Source organism: Artibeus jamaicensis, unplaced genomic scaffold (genome assembly GCF_021234435.1).
Source record: "Artibeus jamaicensis isolate MK-2021 breed Jamaican fruit bat unplaced genomic scaffold, CSHL_Jam_final scaffold_1689, whole genome shotgun sequence".
Taxonomy (NCBI): Eukaryota; Metazoa; Chordata; class Mammalia; order Chiroptera; family Phyllostomidae; genus Artibeus; species Artibeus jamaicensis.
The window spans coordinates 13856321-13877649 of record NW_026522029.1 but is presented as its reverse complement, the minus strand read 5'-3'; the positions used below and the strand labels follow the sequence as shown (position 1 = coordinate 13877649).

The 21329-nt window shown below is 52.0% G+C and overlaps 1 protein-coding gene across 2 annotated transcripts in view; it reads right to left on the bottom strand.

Annotated features, from left to right (window-relative positions):
- DPYD (dihydropyrimidine dehydrogenase) overlaps positions 1 to 21329 on the bottom strand; it is a 499545-nt gene that overhangs the window by 54808 nt on the left and 423408 nt on the right. For both annotated transcript variants that reach the window (XM_037153081.2, XM_053655907.1), the window contains one exon: positions 1383 to 1562. In XM_037153081.2, the coding sequence (XP_037008976.2) occupies positions 1383 to 1562 (180 nt within the window). The remainder of the gene's footprint in view (positions 1 to 1382; positions 1563 to 21329) is intronic.

Below are 21329 nucleotides of genomic sequence, written 5' to 3'. Positions count from 1 at the left end.
TACACCCTCTGGAGACAGGTGGCACGGAGCTGTGTTCCCTCGAGTGGGGACCGCGTGGGTTCGGGGCGGCACTTTCACCGAGAGTCGGGGACCCTCGGAGCCACCACGGCAGAAACAAAGCCCAAGAGACATTTACTCCAAGTAAGTGCAAAGCGACTGTCAGCCACGAACAACTGTGGGAGGCTGACGGCCACTGACCCAGGAAAGAGCACTCGCTGTCTAAAGACTGCAGACTCGGTTTACGATGACATGATTGGTGACACTAATAGGGCTGCTTAGGCACCGTCTCCCTAATTACAAAACTATAAATATTCACGTCACCCAGCCCTTCGGCTTGATGGCCACTCGGGGACTCACCCATCACGACGACACCCTGGAGCCCACGCTATAAGGTTTCCCTTCTTTGGCCCTTTGGGTTCTCACGACCCTACTGACAGCCACACCCTCTAGCCTTCAAGAAGTCATTGTTTTTGCCTCTCCGCCAGGAGAGGAGCAGCGATGTTCCCCGCCAAAGCCACCTGAGTCAGTTACAGGACAGGGCTCCTGTCCGCAGCCCGGGCCCCGCCCTCCGCGGCAGGGTACAGGGTTTTACTTCCCGTTCTTTTTCCTGTGACCTGCTTCCAGTCAAGACTCATTTGAATTATTAAATGCTTCCTTAAAGAGTCTCTTTATGCTTGCTTCTCTCTCTCTTTCTTAAAGTTAATTATTGATGTAGCGACAAGCTGAAAAGACTAAGAATTGTAACTCTGCCCTCCCTCATCCAGAGCCCGAGAAACGTCTTCCTACAACGTCCATCTGTTTAGAACAACACAGAGGAAGCACAGAGGCGCCTGCCGAGCGCTGTTTGAGAAGAGGTTTTGCTGAAGTCTCCGCATTGCGCGGAAGGTAAACGTGGGCCACGTTTCTCGGAAAACAGCAGTTAGGGAGAGAGCTGGGCGCAGCCTTCTGAGCCCAGGTTTAACCACATCAGCAGAGGCGGTTACAAAAGGCGCTGATTAGATTTGACTTTTAAAAACTTCATCACATGCTTCAGGGCTCCAGTGATTTGATTATCTCGGAAATGGGAAGGGAATGGTGCAATTTTCAGAGCTTGTTAAGGAATAAAGAGATCTCCAGCCTCCCACCGGAAAGGGCAGTAGTCCCCGTCCCGGGAAGCGAGAATCAGGAGGCGTTTTGCTGGCGCGCACCGACCTGGTCTTTTCATGTGACCTCGTGTCCCATTGGCCTTACAGCAATGGGACCGCTGTGTAGCGGCAGTCCTGCCTCAGTGGGCACCCAGCTCCTGGGGAGACCACTGGGTGCTCTGCTGGGTGCCGCAGGAGGGGCCCCGACCTGAAACAGAAGCCCCCGGCCCCGAGCCAGCCAGCGGGGCAAGCACGTACCTTTCCCGTGAGCTCAGGAATGTGCGCCACTGGCTTCCCTTTCTGGTGGCTCACAGTCGCGGGGCTCTGCCCGTCCCAGTCTTGCAGCTCCTCGATGCTCTTCAGGTACAGCAGGGCCCGGAGGCCCGAGCAGTAGTCCTCGATGACTGTGAGGTCCTGGTTCTGGACCGCGCTGCACACCTGCAGGGAGACACCAGCCAGAGGTCACGCCCAGAGCTCTCTCGCCCCCAGACGGACCCGCGCTCCCCCTCTTCAACGAAGCCCACCTGTGGGCCAGGCTTTGCGTTAGGTTGATGGACAGGTCATCCCTGCAGGCAGGAGTGGGGGTGGGAGGGGCTGTCATGGGCACAAGGACACTTCCAGGGACGAGGAATAAGCTTGAGGGATGGTGCCCTCACAGGTGTGGACCTGTGCACTTGAAACCTGTGCAGGGTACGGCAGGCCAGGTGCATCCCGGGAGGGCTGTTCAAAATCAGGTCCAAACGGCTGAATTTCCAAGGGGCCCCACGTGGTACCGTGTAAAAACGGACCTGCGAGCACTCAGTGTCCCCACTGGGAGGGCCGGCCCCTGTGTGTGGACAAGGTCACCGCGTCAGCCCCACTTGCCTGGGCCTCTCGCTGGTTCTCCAGGGCCCACAGTTCTCCCAGCACTCGGCTGCCTCCTCTGGGCCTCGCATTGGGGCCCCCCACCCCGCCTTCAGACCTTGTCAGACGGCCGTGCTGGAAGGCCTCCGCTCCGACCCACAGCCCGCCACCAGCCTGCCGGGTCCCTGGTACATGCCGCTTCTTCAAGGGGCCTCCGGGGGCCCAGGACAAAAGGCTTTCTTTAATTTTTAATTTTTTTCAATTACAGTTCACACTGAACATTGTTCTGGATCAGTCTCACATGCAGAGCCAAGTGGGTTAAAAAGCCACGTACTTTACAGAGTGGGCCCTCTGCCTCACGCGCCCCGCGGTGGCCCTGTACGTGGTTATCACGCTGTTCCTGTGTCCCCTGTGTGTACTTGGTGTCTCTCTGTGACTGTCCTGTGACTGCCAGTCTGTGCTTCCTCATCTCGTCCCCTTTGTCACTCAACTCCCCACCCCTCTCCCTGGCTCTGTCTGGTCTCTGTATCTATGAGTCTGTTTCTACTTTGTTTGCTTGTTTATTTTGTTAGTTAAGGCTTTCTTGTAGGCGTACACATTTGGCTGATAATTATTACATAATTATTTGATGGGCACCTCCCTCCCCAAGTAGCCAGAAACATCAGCGTCTACCTCAGTCAACCTGTCACCCCCAGGGGCTGGCACGCGCTTGCCACTTAGTGGGGGTCTCAGTAAGTGCACACTGAACGAATCGGTCATTCGAAAGACGTAGTTCAATTTGAGTAACGTGGCCAGAAAAAAGAGATTAAAAATTGGAGAGGTAAAGAAGACTGAATCTTTTTACCAGGATCCCTCTGGAAATCAAAACCCTCGGTGTGTTGGAGTTTGGGTTGCAGCCTGAAGTCACCGGACTCAGGTACGCACGGCGGGCTGACCATCTCTGAGAAGCCCTCTCCCAGCCGGACAGCACCTGCGGGCTCCGGAGACTCGTTACCGCTCCAACCATCGCTTCGAATCAAACCTCGCCACACGGAACGCAACACCTCTCCTCATCTATATTCCGAATCGATCCAAAGAAGCGCCCTCCACACACCACCAGGCAAAGCTAAACTCATTTCCATCCAATCTTCGCGGCTGCTCAAGTCTCCGCATCTGGCCGTGGCGGCCGATTGAGACAAATCTCGTCCTGTGCGAATGAAGAGGAGGAAGCTCCCGATGACAGGAGAATAAAATAGATTCTGTGTCACGGCCTCGTAAAGCCTGCTGGGTCGTTCATCAATAAATATTATTATGATCGGAGAGCCTTGCATATTACCTCACGCCTGGGTGTGGATAGGCAGGGTTGGGGAACTTATTGAACACACACTCTGCGGCTCCAGAACAGGGAGTGGGGGGCAGGGAGAGAGAAAAAGGGCAGAAACACCCATACTGGGGGTTCTCAGCAGGAACTGGCAGTGAGCCTGTGATGTGTGTGTGGAAGGAGGTCGAGCAAGGGATTCTGGGAACAGGAGCGGAAGAGGAGGGCCAGGGAACAGTGTGAAGAACACTGGGCAGAAGGGCCCCCGCAGCTGCATGAAGACCGATGACACCAGGGCTGAAAAGTGGCCACTGGGCTGAGCAGTCGGGAAGACGCGGACCACACGTGTGCCCGCCACCTCGCAGCCCTTGAGGCTGGGCCGAGGAGCAGGGGTGGTGGGGGGCTGCAGATCGGGGCCAGGTAGCCGTTCCAAGAAGTTTGGCTCCAGGAAGAGAGAGGAGAAACCAGGGTCCAGGGAGGAGGGCTTCGTGTCTTCTGAAAGGGTGGAATTGCTATGTTTTAGGGCCACGTGGCCACTCGACTCTTCAGAATAGGACGGCAGGACTTCGTAACACGTTTTGGTCGAGCACGGCTGAACGGCGGTGCAATGGAAGTAATTCAGTGTCCCCACGATGGGGACTCTTACTGTGGGACAGGGGTCCGTGAAACATTTTTAAATGTATCTTCTCATTTAGTCCTCGCATAACCCATAACAGGCAGGTTTAACTGTGAGCCCTCTTTGACAGACAAGGAAACCAAGCCATAGAGCAGCTAAAGGACCTGTCCCAGGCCACTCAGTTAGAAAGGGGGGGGGGGTCGGAAGCAGGACCATCCAGGGACACGTGACTAAGGTATGGAACTTGACGGAGGAAAAAAAAAATCCGAGCTAATGTAATTACACTTATCTTTCCCGTCAACTATTCCATGAACCAAATACCTGTTTTTAAAAACATGATCAAACTGTCTTCAACCAAAACATAACCACGATCTGAACAGCCCACAGTGCTCGGTAAAAACAGGCAGCGTTCTCCGGTCTCGTGTCTGGTCTCACTCGCACGGGAACCAATGAGAGAGCAGCAACGGGGAACCTTTCCCTTCCTGTTTTGAAGCGTTCTGTGTTACGATGTCAGAAAGAACATTGAATAACCATTAAGTCCAGACAAGGAGATTTTCCAGGAAGCCCACTTACGTTACATTTCTAAAACTCTGTTTCTTAGGGGAAACAATTTGAGCATTAATTAGGCCTGTTGTAACTTTCTTAGAGTTGATTTTTTTCCCCCAGAACAGTTATAAAAAAGCATTATTATAATTTCCTCCACAGGATTTTTTTTAACTGCATAACTCAACTAATGCTTTACTCAGTCCTCGCTCGCTGCTCACTGTGAAATTCCACTTATTTGTAGGATGTGGTACGGCTCTACTTTTACTATCGCCTTGGACAGCTCACTGCAAACATCAAAATCAGACGTTGAAAACGTCCTCATGCCGGGTCCTCTATGGGATGTCTGTGACCTCTGTGAAAACCTGCCAATGGAAGGAATCTGAATTCTTCGCAATGTATAAATAGTAAAGTTTAATTTCCGTCATCCCGGACTCTTCTTCAGTGAGAAGCTACAAAAGCCACTCATTCTCTTAATGCACAAATGCGGCACGATTTGAAGGGTGGACTCCGCCACGTGGTGCTGACCTAACCAGAATCAGAGGGTAGACTCCGAGCACCCCACTGTGCAAGAACAGGTGGGGCCCCGGCTGGCGAGAGCATGGCTTGGCTCATTCACACCCTCTCAGAAGGTCTTCAGCCCGAGGCACTCATTTTCCAGGGAAGTGGGAGCCGCACTGCGTATGTCATGGGGACGTGAACTTGAAGAGCAGGGAAGCCCACCAGTCGGGACTGAGTGGCGGGGACGGTGCACCGTGTCGGAAACCCCAGATGCTACCACCAGACAAGCGTCCCAGAGGGGACAACCGGAGGCATGTTTAACCATTCGGCAACTGTCCCCCTATTTCTCCACCTTCCTGAAGGGAGGGGCTGGATTTTTACTTTCCGAGAAGATTACACATTGATTCTCCTGACAAGAGTTCTGGTAGTGGGAACCTGGCACATTGGCATCTCCTTTTAAAATTTTAATGTCCATCTCAGGGATCTGAGAAGCTTATTAAAGTGCAGATGCTGATTCTGCAGGTTTGGTGGGAGGCTCAAGACCCTGCATTGGTGACGAGTGCCCATGGGGTCCAGGTGTTGCGGGGTCACACAAAAGACAGCGAGGCTTCAGGCAGCGGTGGAGTGAAATCTCCGCCTACCCTGAATCGAGGTCCGCAGAGGACATTTCTTCTTGACCTTTACTATCAGGTTTGAGCAACACTTTCCTGGCCTTTTAAGGAAGCACTATGTACAAGAAGTCACGTCTGAAGACACAAGAGTGATTTTCCAAGTAAACAGTTATGAGACCCCAAATAAATCTTAAGTTCATACCACTGGGGGCAAGGCTCTCTCCATGGGACTTGAAGCTCAGAAAGCGGATTTGCTCAGAGAAGTGCTTCTGCCTGCCCTTGACTCTCTCTCGGGGGGAAATGGCTCCTTTAAAAACTCCAAACGTGTCGCTGCTCTTCCCAAATGGGTGCATTTTATATGACATCTCTTAATTGTTTGTTTAACAGCTCTGATTAGGAGTCTTAATAGCGGTTAACATGTTTGCTTAGAATAATTTGTAAGTTCTTTATGGCGCAGGCTGGTTTATCTTCCTTCCCAGCAGGGTGTCAGGTGCCACTACCGGGATCATTGCGTCATTAACTATTTCCAGAGCCTGAGGACCCCAAGGAGGGCTGTCTGGAGTCGGGGGGTCCCGGCACTCGCAGCAGGACCGGCCTGTTCGAGTTCGGGGCTTCGCAGGCAGGACGGGTGCCCTGTGCAGCGTGACTGAAGGTGTGCCACAAAGCTCCCACTGCCACCAAATGGTCCCCTCCAGAGGTGTGACCCAGTGCCCTGAATTCTCCCGTTCAGTGCGGGCACATAGCGAAAGGCTGTCTGTGCAAGTTCCGGAGAGGTGAACGGTAGGGGGCGCTGCGCCTTCGGCATTATTTCCCGTGAAATGGGATTAACCACATTGAGAGCAAATGTCCTACTTACGGTGATTTACATGATAAAAACATCCTTTACATACATTACTCAGAACAAGCCCACGAGTTAGGCAAGAGAGAGAGCAATATTCCTTGAAAATGAAAAGAGCCTGGGGGCAGAGAGCTGTTTCTCAAAGCCCGAACCAGCGGTCTTCACACCCTTTTGCAATCCTGTGGCATCGGGTTTAAACTGCATCTCAGCTGCGTAGGTGTGAGCACTTTCTTCACATAGGAACAGGGACTGGACGCTGGGCACGTAGGAAAGTAAAAGGCAACATAACAAAGTGTGCAAAAAGTAGCCAATACCTAGTAAGCTAGATGGGCGGATCAGGCAGGATACAATTGTTGACATCTAGTACTTTTTTTGGCCTAATGTAGGACTCGAGTTTTCTTTGGCTCAAGTAAGGACCTCAAGAGAGTCCGGGTCTGGTCAGAAGCACATCTGAGTCCCAGCTGGTGACGCAGCAGAGGGGTGACCAGGGCTCACCGTTTCGCCCCACGAGCCCCCGTTCCACCTCCGAGTCTGAGAAGGGTGAGTGACATGCAGTTCATTGTTGAGAGGGTTCCACTGCACCGTGTGTGGGTGGGAGCGCGGCCGGAATTATGGAGCTCAGACAGACAGAACGGACGTGAACCTCGAGGTCATTCTTGGCGATAACCCAGGGTTTAAAGGGGCTGGCGCGGGTCGAAATGGGGAGTCTGGGCTGCAAAAAAAAAGCCAACTTCCTTGAAGTAGAAGAGACACTGGCCAGGAAGCTGAGAAAAAGAATCCAAACTGGACTGGAGATACTCATCCCGGATACAGAGCCTGGCAGAGAAGGGTTTGTAAAGCAGAAGCAACGTGTGGAACTGGTGTGTGTGCTTCTGTGATGGAACGGCTGTCAAAGGAGGCTGTCAAACGTGGCGAGGCTTTCGGACAGGGATCCGGCACGATCAGGCAGCTCAGACAAACCCACGGTCCTAATCGCGCCTTCTCGTTTCTTGTCATGGAGGCAGACAAACTGCACTCCAGGTCTTAGATGTGCCAGCAGGACAGGAGCCAGTAAAGCACACGTTGGCAATGTAAGTCCCAAGTTGTCTCAAAGCTTCTATAAACTCATCAGCGAAAGGATGCTGGAGAGCCCCGACGTTTCAGCAGACGCAGAAATGACCATTGCACATTCCAAAGCACCCATCTAAGAGAGCCTTCCTTGTGCGCCAAAGATGCTCAGCTGTTTCCCCATGAACAGGGGCCGAGGATGGGACCCAGAGAGAGCGGGGTTATCCATCCAGGTCTCCAACACGTCCCAGGAAAAGGAAAGCGTGACCCCATGCTCTGCCTTTACTGATCTAGTCTGATAGAGGGTTAACTGTTTAAACAACGATACCACCGGCAACATTTTCCTAACGCTCTGTAGTCGTCAAAGCAGGCTGGCAGAGAGTCGGCCAGGTTTCCAGAGTGAGTCACAGTTGTCAGAGCAGGTGACAAAGGGGGACGTTTTTCAGGCTGGCCTCGTTCCGCGGCCCGGGATCACGCAGGCCCTGTCTGCAGCCCTACGCGAGGTGGCAGGGCTTTCTGGGGCTGCCTCACTCTGTCTGCACACGCGCTCTGGGAGGAAGGAGCTGGGAGGTGTGGGGACTCGAGTGAATCGGAGCGGCCCGGGGGACGCAGGGCCCCAAGTCAAAAGGTCGGCAGGCAGCAGGGCCAGCTCAGACCCTGAGCTCAGACCTCCGCCCTCCACCCTCCGCCCTCCGTAATTTCAAAATTGCAAACTGGGCAAGTCTTACTTAATTAAATAAGTGCATATTTGTAATTTTCCTAAGCAGGAGCACATTATTGCAACATCATTTCAAATTTGCTTGATGAATGGTGGCAGACATCCCTGGATTTTTTTTTTAACTGCAGGATCTTAATAATTGGATGGCCACCGGAAGGTTCACGACTTAAACCAGAAGCCAGGCCTCGGGGTCTCGGACAAAAAAGCAATTTCCAACCCCATCTGTCCAAACCCACCGGCTGAGAACATCAGCTCCCGAAGGCCCGGAATCAGGACTTTCTGCCTGGACTGAGCTCTGTCCAACGCCGACAGACAGATACATAAAACCACAGGGTACTTCTGAAACTGGTGCAAACCACACACTGTTAGAGGAAAAACTCAGAATAACACCACGCCCCTCTGGATTCTGGGTACTCCACAAACCTGGCACGGCCTGGTGGAATTCAGGAATAAAACGCCCAGGTTACGATTTTATAAAGCTGCCGGGGGAAGGGCGGCCCCAGGAGAGGCAGAGCCCCCAGGAGTCAGAGGGAGGGCGGCTGTGCACCCACAGAAAACCACGAATACGGTTGTTCTAGCACAATGGCACGCCCTTTCATTCCCTCTGACACTGCGGTTCAGCACTGATTTCAGGTCCTCCCGAGATCGCAGATGCTTTTATACTCAGAGGTCTCTCAAGTAGCTTTTTTTACCCCCCCCAAAATGGTCAAATTCCAGCATTCAACAGAATACCGTCTTGTTTCTCCCAAAAGGAGACGGCCTTTCTCAGCTTTGGCACAAAACTGCTGAGGACGCCCAAGTGGAATAGCTGCCCATCTGCCACCCTAGGACGAACTTGGGCTTCGACTTTGGCTTTGGTTTTGTGTGTTTCAACCACAGCAAACTGGATCGGCGGGGGGGGGGAATGACACACCCCGGCAGATACTCTTTCGAAGGGTCGGCTCCGAGCAAGCCCAGTGGATTGGGGGTTCTGCTCGCTACACACTTGTCACAGTTGTCCCTTAATGGCTACTCCCTCAAGGCCCTCAAGGCCTCAGGGTCACTTAGCTCCTTTTATGGCCACACCCTTTGTTGCGGATCACATTGCCAACCCTCTGCGACAGGTGTGGGTGAGCCGCCCTTCTCCCCGAGGGAGAAGCGATTCTGCGGAGGTGGAACAACAGCTGCTTCTCCATGCCCGCCTGTGGCCCGTCTCCGACGGACTAGTTTCCGAACCCCAGTTCAGCGGAAGGCAGACAGAGAAGAATAAAGCGTTTCTCAGGGGCTTCGTGCTGGGGTCCGGACCACGGCTTGCCAACCAGAAGAGACTCACGGGGTCCCCAGACATTTCCCCCCGGGCAGCACGGCGATGCGCCAACACGGGACTATTTCCTGGAACACCCTGCCGGACCCGCTGCTGCTCCGTGTCCAGGACTCCGTGGCTCACTTGGCTGGAGATGGCCGGGGCAGAGGTGTCCAAGGGCAGTGCCGACAGGCGAGATGGCCTCTGTCCCCTTTTTTGTACCTGTCCTTTCAAAGTCAGCTCCGCCTGGACTCAGATCTCAGTAATGACCTGAACCAAGAAATGGCCATTTAAAAGAGCCACACGGAGTCCCAGCCTCTCCTGCTGCCTCCTCTGAGGGGCTAGAGATAGAGTGGGGGGCCAGGCTCAGCGTGGACTAGAGGGAGGTGCCCGCCGCCCAGCCTCTGCAGACACTGCGCTGACCGCCCGGCCTCCCTGCCCATGCAGGCACAGGCCAGGCTCCTCACTGCCGCTCGGTCCTGCGGCTGCGGCTGGAGGGTGCTCGGCCATGCGGCTTCAGAGGCACCGGCTTGTGTCCCAGGATGGACTCTCACCACCCCTGGCCCTGCTGTGGGGTGGCACCGGTTGACAGAGCAAGTTCCCTGCACTCTGCAGTGACAGCGGCGGTCGTACAGGGGGCACTGTGCACGGCCAGCACCTTCTGCGGTGCAAGTGGGTCACAAAAACGACGAAACACAACAGTCCCCCTTGTCACAGGGGGCACCTTCGATGACCCTCCCCACCCCTGATGGATGCCCGGAACCGTGGGTGGTGCCGAGCCCTAAGCACACTAGGGTTTTCCCTGTGCATACGTGCGTATCTGCGATGAGACTTAGTTCATAAATCCCACCCAGTAAGAGGTTCATAAAGCAATCATACAATAGAACAATGATAACAAAGGACCGTAGCCCGAGTCAGTGAAAGAGCTCCCTCCCTCTCTCTTCTGATAACTGGTCTGATAACCTGCAGTCACTCAGTGACCGATGGGTGGGGCGTGGTAACCAAGGGGTGTGGGCTGGACAAAGGGACAGTTCTCGAGGGGCCAGGACAGAGTGGGTGGCCCGAGGTTTTATCAGGCAACTCTGAACAGTGCGCAGTTGAGAACACATGAATTGTTTATTTTTTGATTTCCCCTTTAATACTTTTGGGCCAGGTTGCCTTCAGGTACGAGGGGCCCTAGACAGCTGACCCCCGAGCAAGGGACCCTGTGGCAGCCAAACAACAGCCGTCCGGTGGCTACAGTCCATCAGTGCAGGCAACCGCTGACGCTTACGAGCCAACACAGATGGCAGCCCTGACTGGCCACGTCATCTCCTGAACCGCCATGTGGGGTCTGGGTCATGGAGGAAGAAGCCATCATCCCGAGAGGGTTCGAGAAGTCTTTTGGCAAATCGACCCATAGAAGTTTTTCTCTGGACCTCGAAGATGGATGCTGGTATTTAGTTACTCAGCAATATAAGCAGGTGTCTAAAACTCTGAGAAAAGAGAACAATTTCCTGCCACGAGTAAAACATTGTCCACACGGCAGCTGCACCTCAGATCATGCCGTCCACTCCCTAACTCAGACCCCTCACAGCCACTCAATGGTCATGAATCCTGATGATACAAAGCATCACCGATTCATGCGCAGTTGGCGTGTTTCATGAATCACACACCGTGTTCCTGTAGTAAAGTGCGCAGAGAGAAAAACCGCTAGGGACCGGGTCTGTCTCAGCCACCACTGCTCACTCTGACAGCACCTAGAGACCGATGCCTGGCCTGTTATCTGTTGAATGAATGAATGAGTGAGTGAATGAATGAATGGAACCAAAGACAGTGTAGGGGCAGCACTCCAGGACAAGCACGACTGTCTCTCATTCCCTGTCAGTAACATCTTTCCCCTTTGCTGCTTACGCAAGTACCACACCTCTGATTGCACGATGCAACCTCAATGTGTCTGCATTGCTACTCAACGGTCCTCGGGGGTCCCGGTGTGTCCTGGTGTGAAACCAGAGCCCTTTGGGCCTCCTCCCCCTGCTGACTCCCGTCTCAGATAAGTCACTGCATCGAGCGCCGGGACTAGAACGGCCACATTTGTGTTGTAAACAATTAGCTTATCACCCACAGGTGAACACAGAAGATAGCCAGCAGAGACCAAGGAACGGCTGGATTTCAGCAGCTCTGCTTTGCCAGCATAAACTAGGTTCTGATTACCATCCTTTCCCCACAAATCAATACATTCTGGGCTTAAAATAAATCACTGAATTAGAGTATGAATATGAATTAAAGAGAAGACAAATAAGGTAGATGCAGGTAAGTGACTTTTATGTGTTTTACATTTCAGTCTTGTCTATAAAATGTCACTCTGTAAATTAAACTATTGCTTACATGCTGAAGCTGTTTTAAGGAAAATTACCTAATTACATAATGCTCTAAAATGCAACAGAACAGGCTTATTTTTTTTAAACTCTCTCTAGATCATGCACATTAACTTCGTGCGTTCCAGAAACACGGGGCCCCGTGAATGAGCGGCGTGGTGGTGGACTGGACGCTGTCGGACCGGGCACGCGCAGTGCACGGTGAGCCCGGCCAGGCTGCTCCCCCGGGGTTTAAAGATCCCACGTTGGCCCCACTGTGTTCTGACCCTGACGAGCCACGGGACTTTGCTCACCCCCCACAGGTCACTGCACCCGGCAGCGTCACGACGGAGCTAATGCCCGGTGTGGGATGGCTGGTTTAGGTAACGGGGTCACAGCCCGTGCGCACCCTTCTGGCGTGACGATGGAAACCACACAATTTCCCCCATGAGGAAGTATGCTAACGGTCACGACATGTGGCCTGTCTGCCACCGTGGGGGTCAGCCAGCTCCCCAGGGATTTTAGATCCTGAGACACGGACCTGATGTGGGGGTGAGGAAGGTCTATGTTTGTGGGCCCCGATTTTTAACTCCGAGATGTTTCTCGACCCTGAGTCCATCTCTCAGATTAAAGGAAAGAGACCAACAGTGGCCACTGTCCGTCTTCCCTCTGGCTCTGTGGGGCAGGGGCAGCGGACGGGGGAGGAGAGGTGCTTACAGGGCACCCCGAGCATCAAGCTGGGGGGGGTTGGATCTGACTGTCCCAAAGGCCCCGGGGTCACCGGGACGTTAGATGGGACCTGAGCACCGACCTCCACAGAGAAGCGATGGTTCCTGACTGTTTGAAGAGAACGAGTTAGGGAAATGGATGCGCATGTTTTAAAAGCTAATACATTTATGTTTTTTTTTTTTCCTTTGGAAGGAAATGTTTTCGAGACCTTTTATTGACTTCATTTGAAAATTCACATTGATACGAATTATTATATTTCCTCTTATCTTTTCCTCTAAAACTCATGGTCTCCTACAACTCAGCTTCAAGAACACACACTGGAGAACGGCAAGGGGCAGCGGGCACGGGCCTCTGACCCGCCCACCACCCTCGCCTCGCCGCCGTGTCCTCGCCACTGCCCCCTCTCGGCATCTCTCCACCCCACGGTCCCGTGTGTCTCTTTGCTCCGAGGCCAATTCTTCTAACCACTGTGGTGCACTCGCAAGAAACAGGAAGGAACGTCCTCGCCGGGAGGGAAGACCCGCATCCATCTATCGCCCTTGGGTTTCACGTGCATTTGAAAGCTTGACCCATCTCTGGAAAGTAGGACTGGAAAAGAGGGACCTGCTGCCCATCTGCCGGCTCCCGAGACGCCGCCTAGGCCAGGAGAGGGCTCTTCATTCCCGCTCCCTGCGACCCGCTTCTCCGACAGGCCGACCTGGAACCAGCCCTCACCCCTTCCTGCTCCTGCCCTCGAAACCCCAGTCCGGCACGTGCCATTGGGCATCTGTCCGCTGCTTTCTGTGACTCGGCTCCATCACGGTCCCTCACCTGGACACCGGGGTAGTTCTCGCCTTCCACTGTTGACCGTCCCAAATCGGTTACCTGTGCAGCAGTGGCCACTTCAATGTGCACATCAGGGCGCCTCTCACCATGGCTCACAACCAACAGTGTCCGCCCTGGCTCACCGCCCCGCTGGGCCCCACTCTGCTCCGGCCGCAGTGGCCTCTGGTGAGTAGGCCAAGGGCAGGCCTGTCTTCTGTTCCGCCATCCACACCTTTACTTCGGCATCGGGGCTTTTGCTCACCCCCCCCCACGTCCCCCCAGATGCTCTGCTCCATACTGTCCTACGGCTGGTGAGCCTCTCTTCGCTTCTCAGTGCACCTGTCCCCTCCCATCTCTGAGAGGACTTGCCCAGCATGGCATCCAGCCACCTGGTCACTGTCATGTTCTCTAAATTCTCTGCAGGGCGTTCACCACTGCGTGGCATTTTCTTATGCTTGTTGCTGTGCCGGGAACACCTCGGCCAAGGGCGCGTTAATGAGGCATCGGTCCGAGCGAGCGTGCGTACTCTGCCATCAGGCAGGGTCCCGAAACACACTTCGTTTCATTGCGGTAGCACTAACAGTGGAGAGACCGCTGTCCCGCTCTGAGAGCGAAGACTGTCGATACACGCACACTCGTCACGCGCCTGCGTCAGGACCCGTGGCCCTCAGCAGTGATGACGCGGACAGTGTGGGTGCAGTGCTGACCGGTTTCTGCACTGGCGAGGCGCACTCCGTTTCTGAAGCTCCGTGCTTTCACAAAAATTACACTCCGCCTCGTACTAACACCGAGGAGGTGGCCCACGGGCGGAAGATAAATGGGGGGAGGTCCCTCCACAGCAGGAGCCAGACTTCGCTGAACAAGGCCTGGCTGCCGAGGGTTAGGGGAGGTCTCCTTTGCTTTATGCTTGATCCAGGGCATGTGCTGCTTCCCCTTGTGTCCTGCTCCCAACCAGGGACGCGCAGCACGCCCATCCTGTCCACACACAGACACGCCGCGGCGCCCACGTGGTGTGGTTATGGCACTTACACGGGAAGTGACCTCTATTTCCCTTCTGCCTTGCAGTCGCTCTCCATGAAATAATGACTGTGGAATCTCTGCAAAAGGTCACCGTGCCAACAGATGGCCACGATGGGTCAGATGACCAGCAGCAACGGCAAAGCGACGCCCTCCAGGCAGTGCATCAGCCACGCACTATCGATCCCCGATGCAGCCTCAGGGGCGGCTGAGGGGGGCTTTGCTTCCCCAGGCCGGGGGCTTCTCTTGCTTTTTCCATAATGTGTCTTCCTTTCAACTGACATTTTTCTCTAATTGTCTCCATGTTTAATTTCCCACAGTGAGATGACTTTTAACTTGTAATTGGAATCTGTAAAAATTCAAATCGTGCCTCAGAAGCTTTAGAAGTCCACTGAGCTACCGCTTTAATGCCGTAAAATACACCCATGATACACAGACGCGTATTTCTACAGAGGCCAGCTCTTAAATGATTTTTTTTACTTAGATAGAACAGGAGTCCATTTGGTCCTCGACCAAAATTATAATCTGTTGAATGATCTACAATAAAACACTCAAAAGTCCCCCCCAAACGCATTTTACTTGGAAGCATTTTTATGTGATTTTCTTTCTTGCAGCAAACTTCTAACTTATAAGCAAACAGTTTCAGAGATGATTTTTTTAAAGAGTGAAGGTACGAGAGGAAGATTTAAAAACCCAGCAAATGTGTGGATACATCTGCACACAACCCTTCCAACCAAATCCAGAGTCCGTGCTGTGTCAAACTGTAGTCAATAAGAATTCATCTCTCTGGCAGACCTGACCATCAGCTCATATTGTAATGCTGAACTTGACCATGCCCCGAGTCTGGACAAGGTCATCTGGCCTAAGCCTGGTTTCTGAATCGTGAGTTTGGGGTCACTTGTGTCAACGGACAGAACTCTGGGTCACGAGTCACTTGGACAGCCATTGCCTTTACAACATCTCATACACTTTAAACTTACTCTTTACTTTCTAAACTTCACTCTGAGAGTCAGAGCTGTGGTTTCTAAGAAAAGTTATTAAAAAAATAACCAAACCTTTTCGGGCCTGAAAGAACCTTGATGTTTTACTGTAATTTCTTTCGTCGGCATTTGCACTAAGAGTCACAACCAACACTGTAAGTGTGCGTGTGCACCCGCAGTGCCTGCCCGGTCTGTATTTCTCAGTAACCGTTGTCGTCTGTCTGCACGAGGGAAACCTTCCGTGCATGCCAGTGGCACGGCTGGAAGGACGTGACCCTGTGCTGCTTCATCTAGGCGTGTGTAACTAGGGACAGACACAGCGAGAGTCCCTCTTCATTTCCCATCCAGCCTGACAGCTGGACCAGGGAGTGCCAGCCGCCCTGATGTCCCGGGCACTGCTGGCCGGTGACACAATGGCAGGACCAGGCGGCTGGAGCAAGGGGGAGACAGCCCGGGGACTCTGAACGGCGACCCTCCATTTGACATATTGTGTATCATTTCTCCCTCGGGAGCCAATGAGAGAGGCACTAGAGCTTCCATTTCACCAGTGAATAGACCGAGGTTCACAGACATTAAATAAATAGGTTCCATTTGTCCAGCTGCAAAATCCGGAGGCCAGGCATTGAGCAAAGACTAGAGAACTGCAGAGCCCCTTCTCTGGACCACCATATTGCCCATGGCGACACAGCCGTCTCTGGGTCCCTAATAGTTGTGCCCAAATACTGCTGAGAATCTTCAAGACCAGAATGAACTGAGGTGGTGAATAATGCCCGGGACTAAGAACAGGGTTTCTTAAATGAGAGCATGAAGAACCAGGAGCTTGAGAACTCAGGGTTTCAGGATAACCCGAAACAAGGCTGAACTGCTCGGAGGCGATGCTGCGGGGGCATAAGGCGGAGCTACTGAGCTCCGATTCCGCTGAGGGCGGAGGGCACTGGCCTTGCAGGCGGCCCTCGGAGCTCAGTCTGTTCTGGACACAGAGCCCCAGAGTTCGGCGGCAGCCGCTGTCTAACGGAGTCTTCCTCCTCCTCTTTCCACCCTTCCTCGGCCTTAGGCACATCTTCTATCAAGGTCAGAAAGGGAAGAAATAAACCTCCACGTGTTCTGATCCCTGAAGGGGGTCAGAGATGAGACTATTCCAAATCGACTCTCTAGGGCATGAATGAGAAAAGAAATCAGGAGTATCTCAATAAAACTTTTCTTTAAGAAGAGAGTAGAGTAAATCAGAAAGCACCGCAAGCAAGATGGTGATGGGGTCTGTTCAGAAAAAGGTAACTTGGGAGGGTCTGGTCTGCTGTGACCACGTCGTGGGCGTGATGATCACGTGGGAGACTTGTACATATGTGTGTGCGTGGGTGCTGGGAGGGTTCAAGTTTCCAAGGGCTGGTTGGTTTGTTATCACTGCAAAAAGAAGTTTCTGCTCCAAGACAGAAATATGCATAAAATACCAAAAGAACCTGCCTTCATATAGCCCAGAAAACTATCTTTAAATCTCTTATGTCTCCATTAGAATAAGGCCAGTAAGTGTAAGACGGAGGAAGAAGTCATTTAGAAAGAAGAGTGGCCGTACCCCAGGAACACCATTATGATAATAAGCTAATAATTCAGTGTCATTTGAGAAATATAATTAAGAAAGGTGATAAAAAATTGGGACATCACATTTAATGCACAATTGTGGGGCACAAAACCGAATGTCGTGACTGGAAGCTCTTGGGCGAGTGGGCATTTAAGGGGAACCAACTGTGAAATGCCTTTTTCTGGTCTGAATCTTCATTTTTCTCCTTGTAAGAGAAATACTTAAAATGGTACAAACATCTATTCTGATCTGAACCCTTGGGGAGGAAATTCAAATATATTCAGCACATGATAAAACTGAATGATTGGGGAAAGGCTTTGTGTTAGTTGGATTTTTGGATTAATATTTAGTAACATCTTCTTTGTACAGAAAGTTGATGACGTGCTCGGAGATACGTTTCCTCAAGAAGTGAAGGGTCTGTGTTGATAAATGGTGCTGTCGTCCTTGAAAAGAGTCAAAGCCGTCTGCCCTGGCTGTGCGGCCCCGTGGGTTGCCACGTTGTTCCTCACACCGAAAGCTTGCGGGTTCGATGCCCAGTTGGTGATGAAAGGGAGGCATCTAATCAGTGTTTCTCTTCCACATCGATATTTCTCTCTCTCCCTGTCCATATTCCTCTCTCTCAAATCAATAAAAAAAATACCCTCATTATAAAAAAAATAAACAAGCAAAAACATTGGCAAGGCAGCTAATCAAGGATGACAGAGGCTGTGAGTAGTCCTAGAGGAGATGAGAATTAAACTCATCGGGAGGAAAAACCAATAATGAAAAACCGAACAATATCCCGCGGAGGGAGAGGAGGCCAGGAACCTCCGGGTGCTCCTGGAGCAGGGATGGAGCGGGGCGTGGGCACACCCAGGCTCCGTGGGTGTGAGCAGAGAGCACGTAGGCAAGGCTCTGCGTGCCCGTGTGAGGCGTCACCAATGAAGCTTCAATTACTTCTTTTCCTCCGGTTCTAATAAAATAATACATCTCCTGATCATGCTAAAAAATCCATTTAGCTTGAACCAGCTCCGTCCGAGCAGCTTTGATTACTACTGAAAACTGGTCTGGTTATCTCCGTCTGGTGAGCGCCCGCCGCGTGCCCACGCCCCTTCACCGCACACACCCACCGTGCTCTCTCTCACGCTCTCTCTGCTGCGTTTCTGGATTGTCTATTAACTGCAGGGACGAACCCACACAAAAGCGAAGGAATAAAAACCCCGCCCTCACAGTCTTGGCGAGGGTGCAGGTCACAAACGCACAGGAATGAACTGGTGGCTCCCTGTCATGTCCGACGTCCTGCATCGAAGTCCTGCAGAGACTGGGCGGTGACGGCAAAACTGCCGCATTAAATTAGAGAAACAGGTGGTGTGGTGCTTATGTTCCCTGTCTGTGTACAGGGGGGAGAGTGAGTGTTTTGGGGGTGGAAGCCGTGGCTAAAAGCAGTGGACTTGGTCTGGGTGTGGCTGGGACAGAAACTCCTGACTCACGTTTTATTAACAGAACTGCAAGAAGATGAGGGGCTGCAGGGGCCCCTGGGAGGCCGGCCTGGGACTAACAAGCAAAGCTGTAAGTAAAAAACCCAAAAAACAAACAAAAAAACAACAACAAGCCACTATTAATTCATTGACATCCTCTTGTCAAGGTTTTAAAGGGCAGATATTCGAGTTATTTATTGACAGTCTTCTTCACGAATAATGATTTGGCAGCAAGAAGTAAACTTCTTTTCTTCAGGGTTGCCCCTGCCCCCATAAAAGATTTTCAGCCTTTAAGAGTGTGTGAAGAGTATGAGAATGTAATTTTACAAGGAGGTGTTTAAACATTTCAGTACCTGAGGCTTACTAAGAAATGTCACAGCTCTGACTTGCGTATTTTAAATAACGAGAGCCTACCAAGGAAGATGAGCAATCAGATTTCAAAGGCCCCGAGTTCACGTCAATAAATTCGAAGTGAGTTGAGTTAAATGATGAGGTTGTGAGCAGCTACCGAAGGACGCAGACTTGCAGCCCTTTTGGAACACGACTTCTCTGTCCGAGTGTCGCCTCTGGTTCGGCAGTAATAGCTGTTTTCACGCCAAAGCTGCGCTAGAGATACGGTCTGAAATATCCAAATTACCCTCTAGCTACGTCCTTAGTTTTTATATTCAACACTCATTGAAGCATTTTAATGTAGAGTTATTGTATATTTTACCATTAAACCGTTAGCGTCCTTGTCAAAGTAGAATGAGATAATAGAAATGAACAGTGCCACTGAGAAATGGCACCAGGACTTCAAAAGCGAAAAACTGCCCATTAAAATGCGACGGAAACCCTGAAAGGCATTTCTGTTTATTAACTGCAAGGTGGTCTCCAGTATTCTGTGACTTTTATATCGCAGTTAAACTCTCAGTAAAAATTTTAGCGGATGCTGCTGCGACCTGAGGATTTTCCTTCCATAAATATTCTCCTGACTCACCAACGTCAGTTTTCTGTACAAATGTTACCTTTTCTTTTTTTCCCACAGCTCTCATTTCATATATCAGATAATATACTTCTGTGTCACAGTCGGTGCACCTTATATCTCTCCCTTCACTAGGATGTAAGCCCCAGGGGGCGGCCGGTTTTTGTCTGGTCTGTTTCCGGAATTCTGGACCCCCAGGGGGGAGTGCCAGGCAGGCGGGAGGCCTCGTCTGCGTTCACTGAACAAATACATGAATTAGTGCTGCTCCCCGGTGCACACTGATCAACAAGAATGGCACGTTCTGTCCCGTTTTCCCAACTTAGGAGAAATGTTTCCACTCTCCATCTTTCTTTCGGGTGTCAGCATTCAAGTCACGCGGAGCATCACGGTCATTAAATTCATTGACAACAAAATCTGGAATCACGTTGATTACAAACCCTTATTCCGGAAGTGAGCGCACCGGTTCACCCAGTTCACGCCCCAGAATCGAAGTGTTTTTCTCCGGTTACCATTTCTGCGTCCCGACTCCTCTCTGTCCCCCTGTGACCGTGCCTCGTTGCCTGGGACGATGACCACTTTGCCTGCGTCACGTCTTATCCAGAACGTACTTTGTCAGTACACGCTTCGCTTTCGAGTACAAATGTAGAGGAACAGTTGATAGTTTCTACCTGAAGATGTGTAGGAGGATCAGCTCTTTAAGGGAAATAAATACCACAGGAGCAGAAGGGGGTCACACTGGGCCACGAGAGGCAGGGGACACGGGGACACACAGATGGGAGAGTGGCAGTGAGGTGTCTGGAGCCCCCAGGTGCGTGGACAAGTTCTGAGCTGACTGCTGGTGGGCATTTGATGCAAAATTCTTTTAAAAAGATGACTAAAAATAGACGCTGACTAGCACCCAAGGTCTAACTGACATCACACACTGAGAGTTTGGAGTAAATCCAATTGGCAGAGTTAGTTACTTAAATTTCCCTAATACTCTTCAGAAAATGAACGGTTAGGGTGTCCCGGCACTAGGGGGTGGAACGGAGTGAAATTCAGTTTTAATGGAAGAGAGACGGAAATATTATACCTTCTGCACCCTGGGTGGAGTGCCGAGCCAAAACTCCTCATTCAGAGGGCTTCCCACTTACAACTGTCCTAAATGTGTCTTAATCCTGATTTCAGTTCACATTCTAGCTAAAATGGCTTTAAAATGCATTCTGCCTGAACGAAAATCTGACTCAAGCCAACGGCAGAATTAGTACGTCGTAATCTATGACTTTTGTACCATGAAAAGCCTCCGTGCGGAATCGCCCATTTTCACAGACTCCACTCGGAGCGGATGGCGCCCCGCCGTGTGGCGAAGTCTGGGCCATTCGCCGCCGAGTGGTGGGGCCAGGTCTCTGCCGCCACCTTCCACATTGTGTGAACCCTTTTGTCTCCTCTTCACAATCCACACAAAACACTATGACTCAGCCACACTCCCTGGACAAGTCCACTGAATAAGTATTTAGTGTGTTTCCCCAGCCCACCGAGCAGTCCATACAGTGGGTGACTGCGTTTCATGATGGAGTCTGGCATGAAAAATAAATGGAGCCAAACAGAGTTCTTCCTCGTAAAATCTGAGCCAACAGAGGGGAAGCTGTGAGGTCTGTCGCGTACAGCAGAAGTGGGAGCTGGAAGGCCACCCCTCGGGTGGGCCGAGGGTCACCTGGGAGGCAGAGAGGTGCTCAGAGGCGGCGGAAACGGAGTGATCTCTGGGGAGACAGAGTGAACAGAACCAGGGGCTCCCCGGAGGAGGAAGCACCTGGTCCGCCTGAGAGACGGACATGTCTCCCTAGAGCCAGAACTTCCCCGTCAGCCTTGCGGTTCTAGCTGCCGTGTGTGCACAGAAGATAACAATTCCCTTCACCTCTGCTTCTTCGTGTGAGCGATCATTGTGTGAGTGATCACACACTTTTATGAGGACACGTGTATTTCTACGCCATGCTCCACGTACTGAGCACACACCTGTGCTCAGAACGTACCTTGTAGACTTACTTTCCTACGTCTTCATGTCTCTTCTCT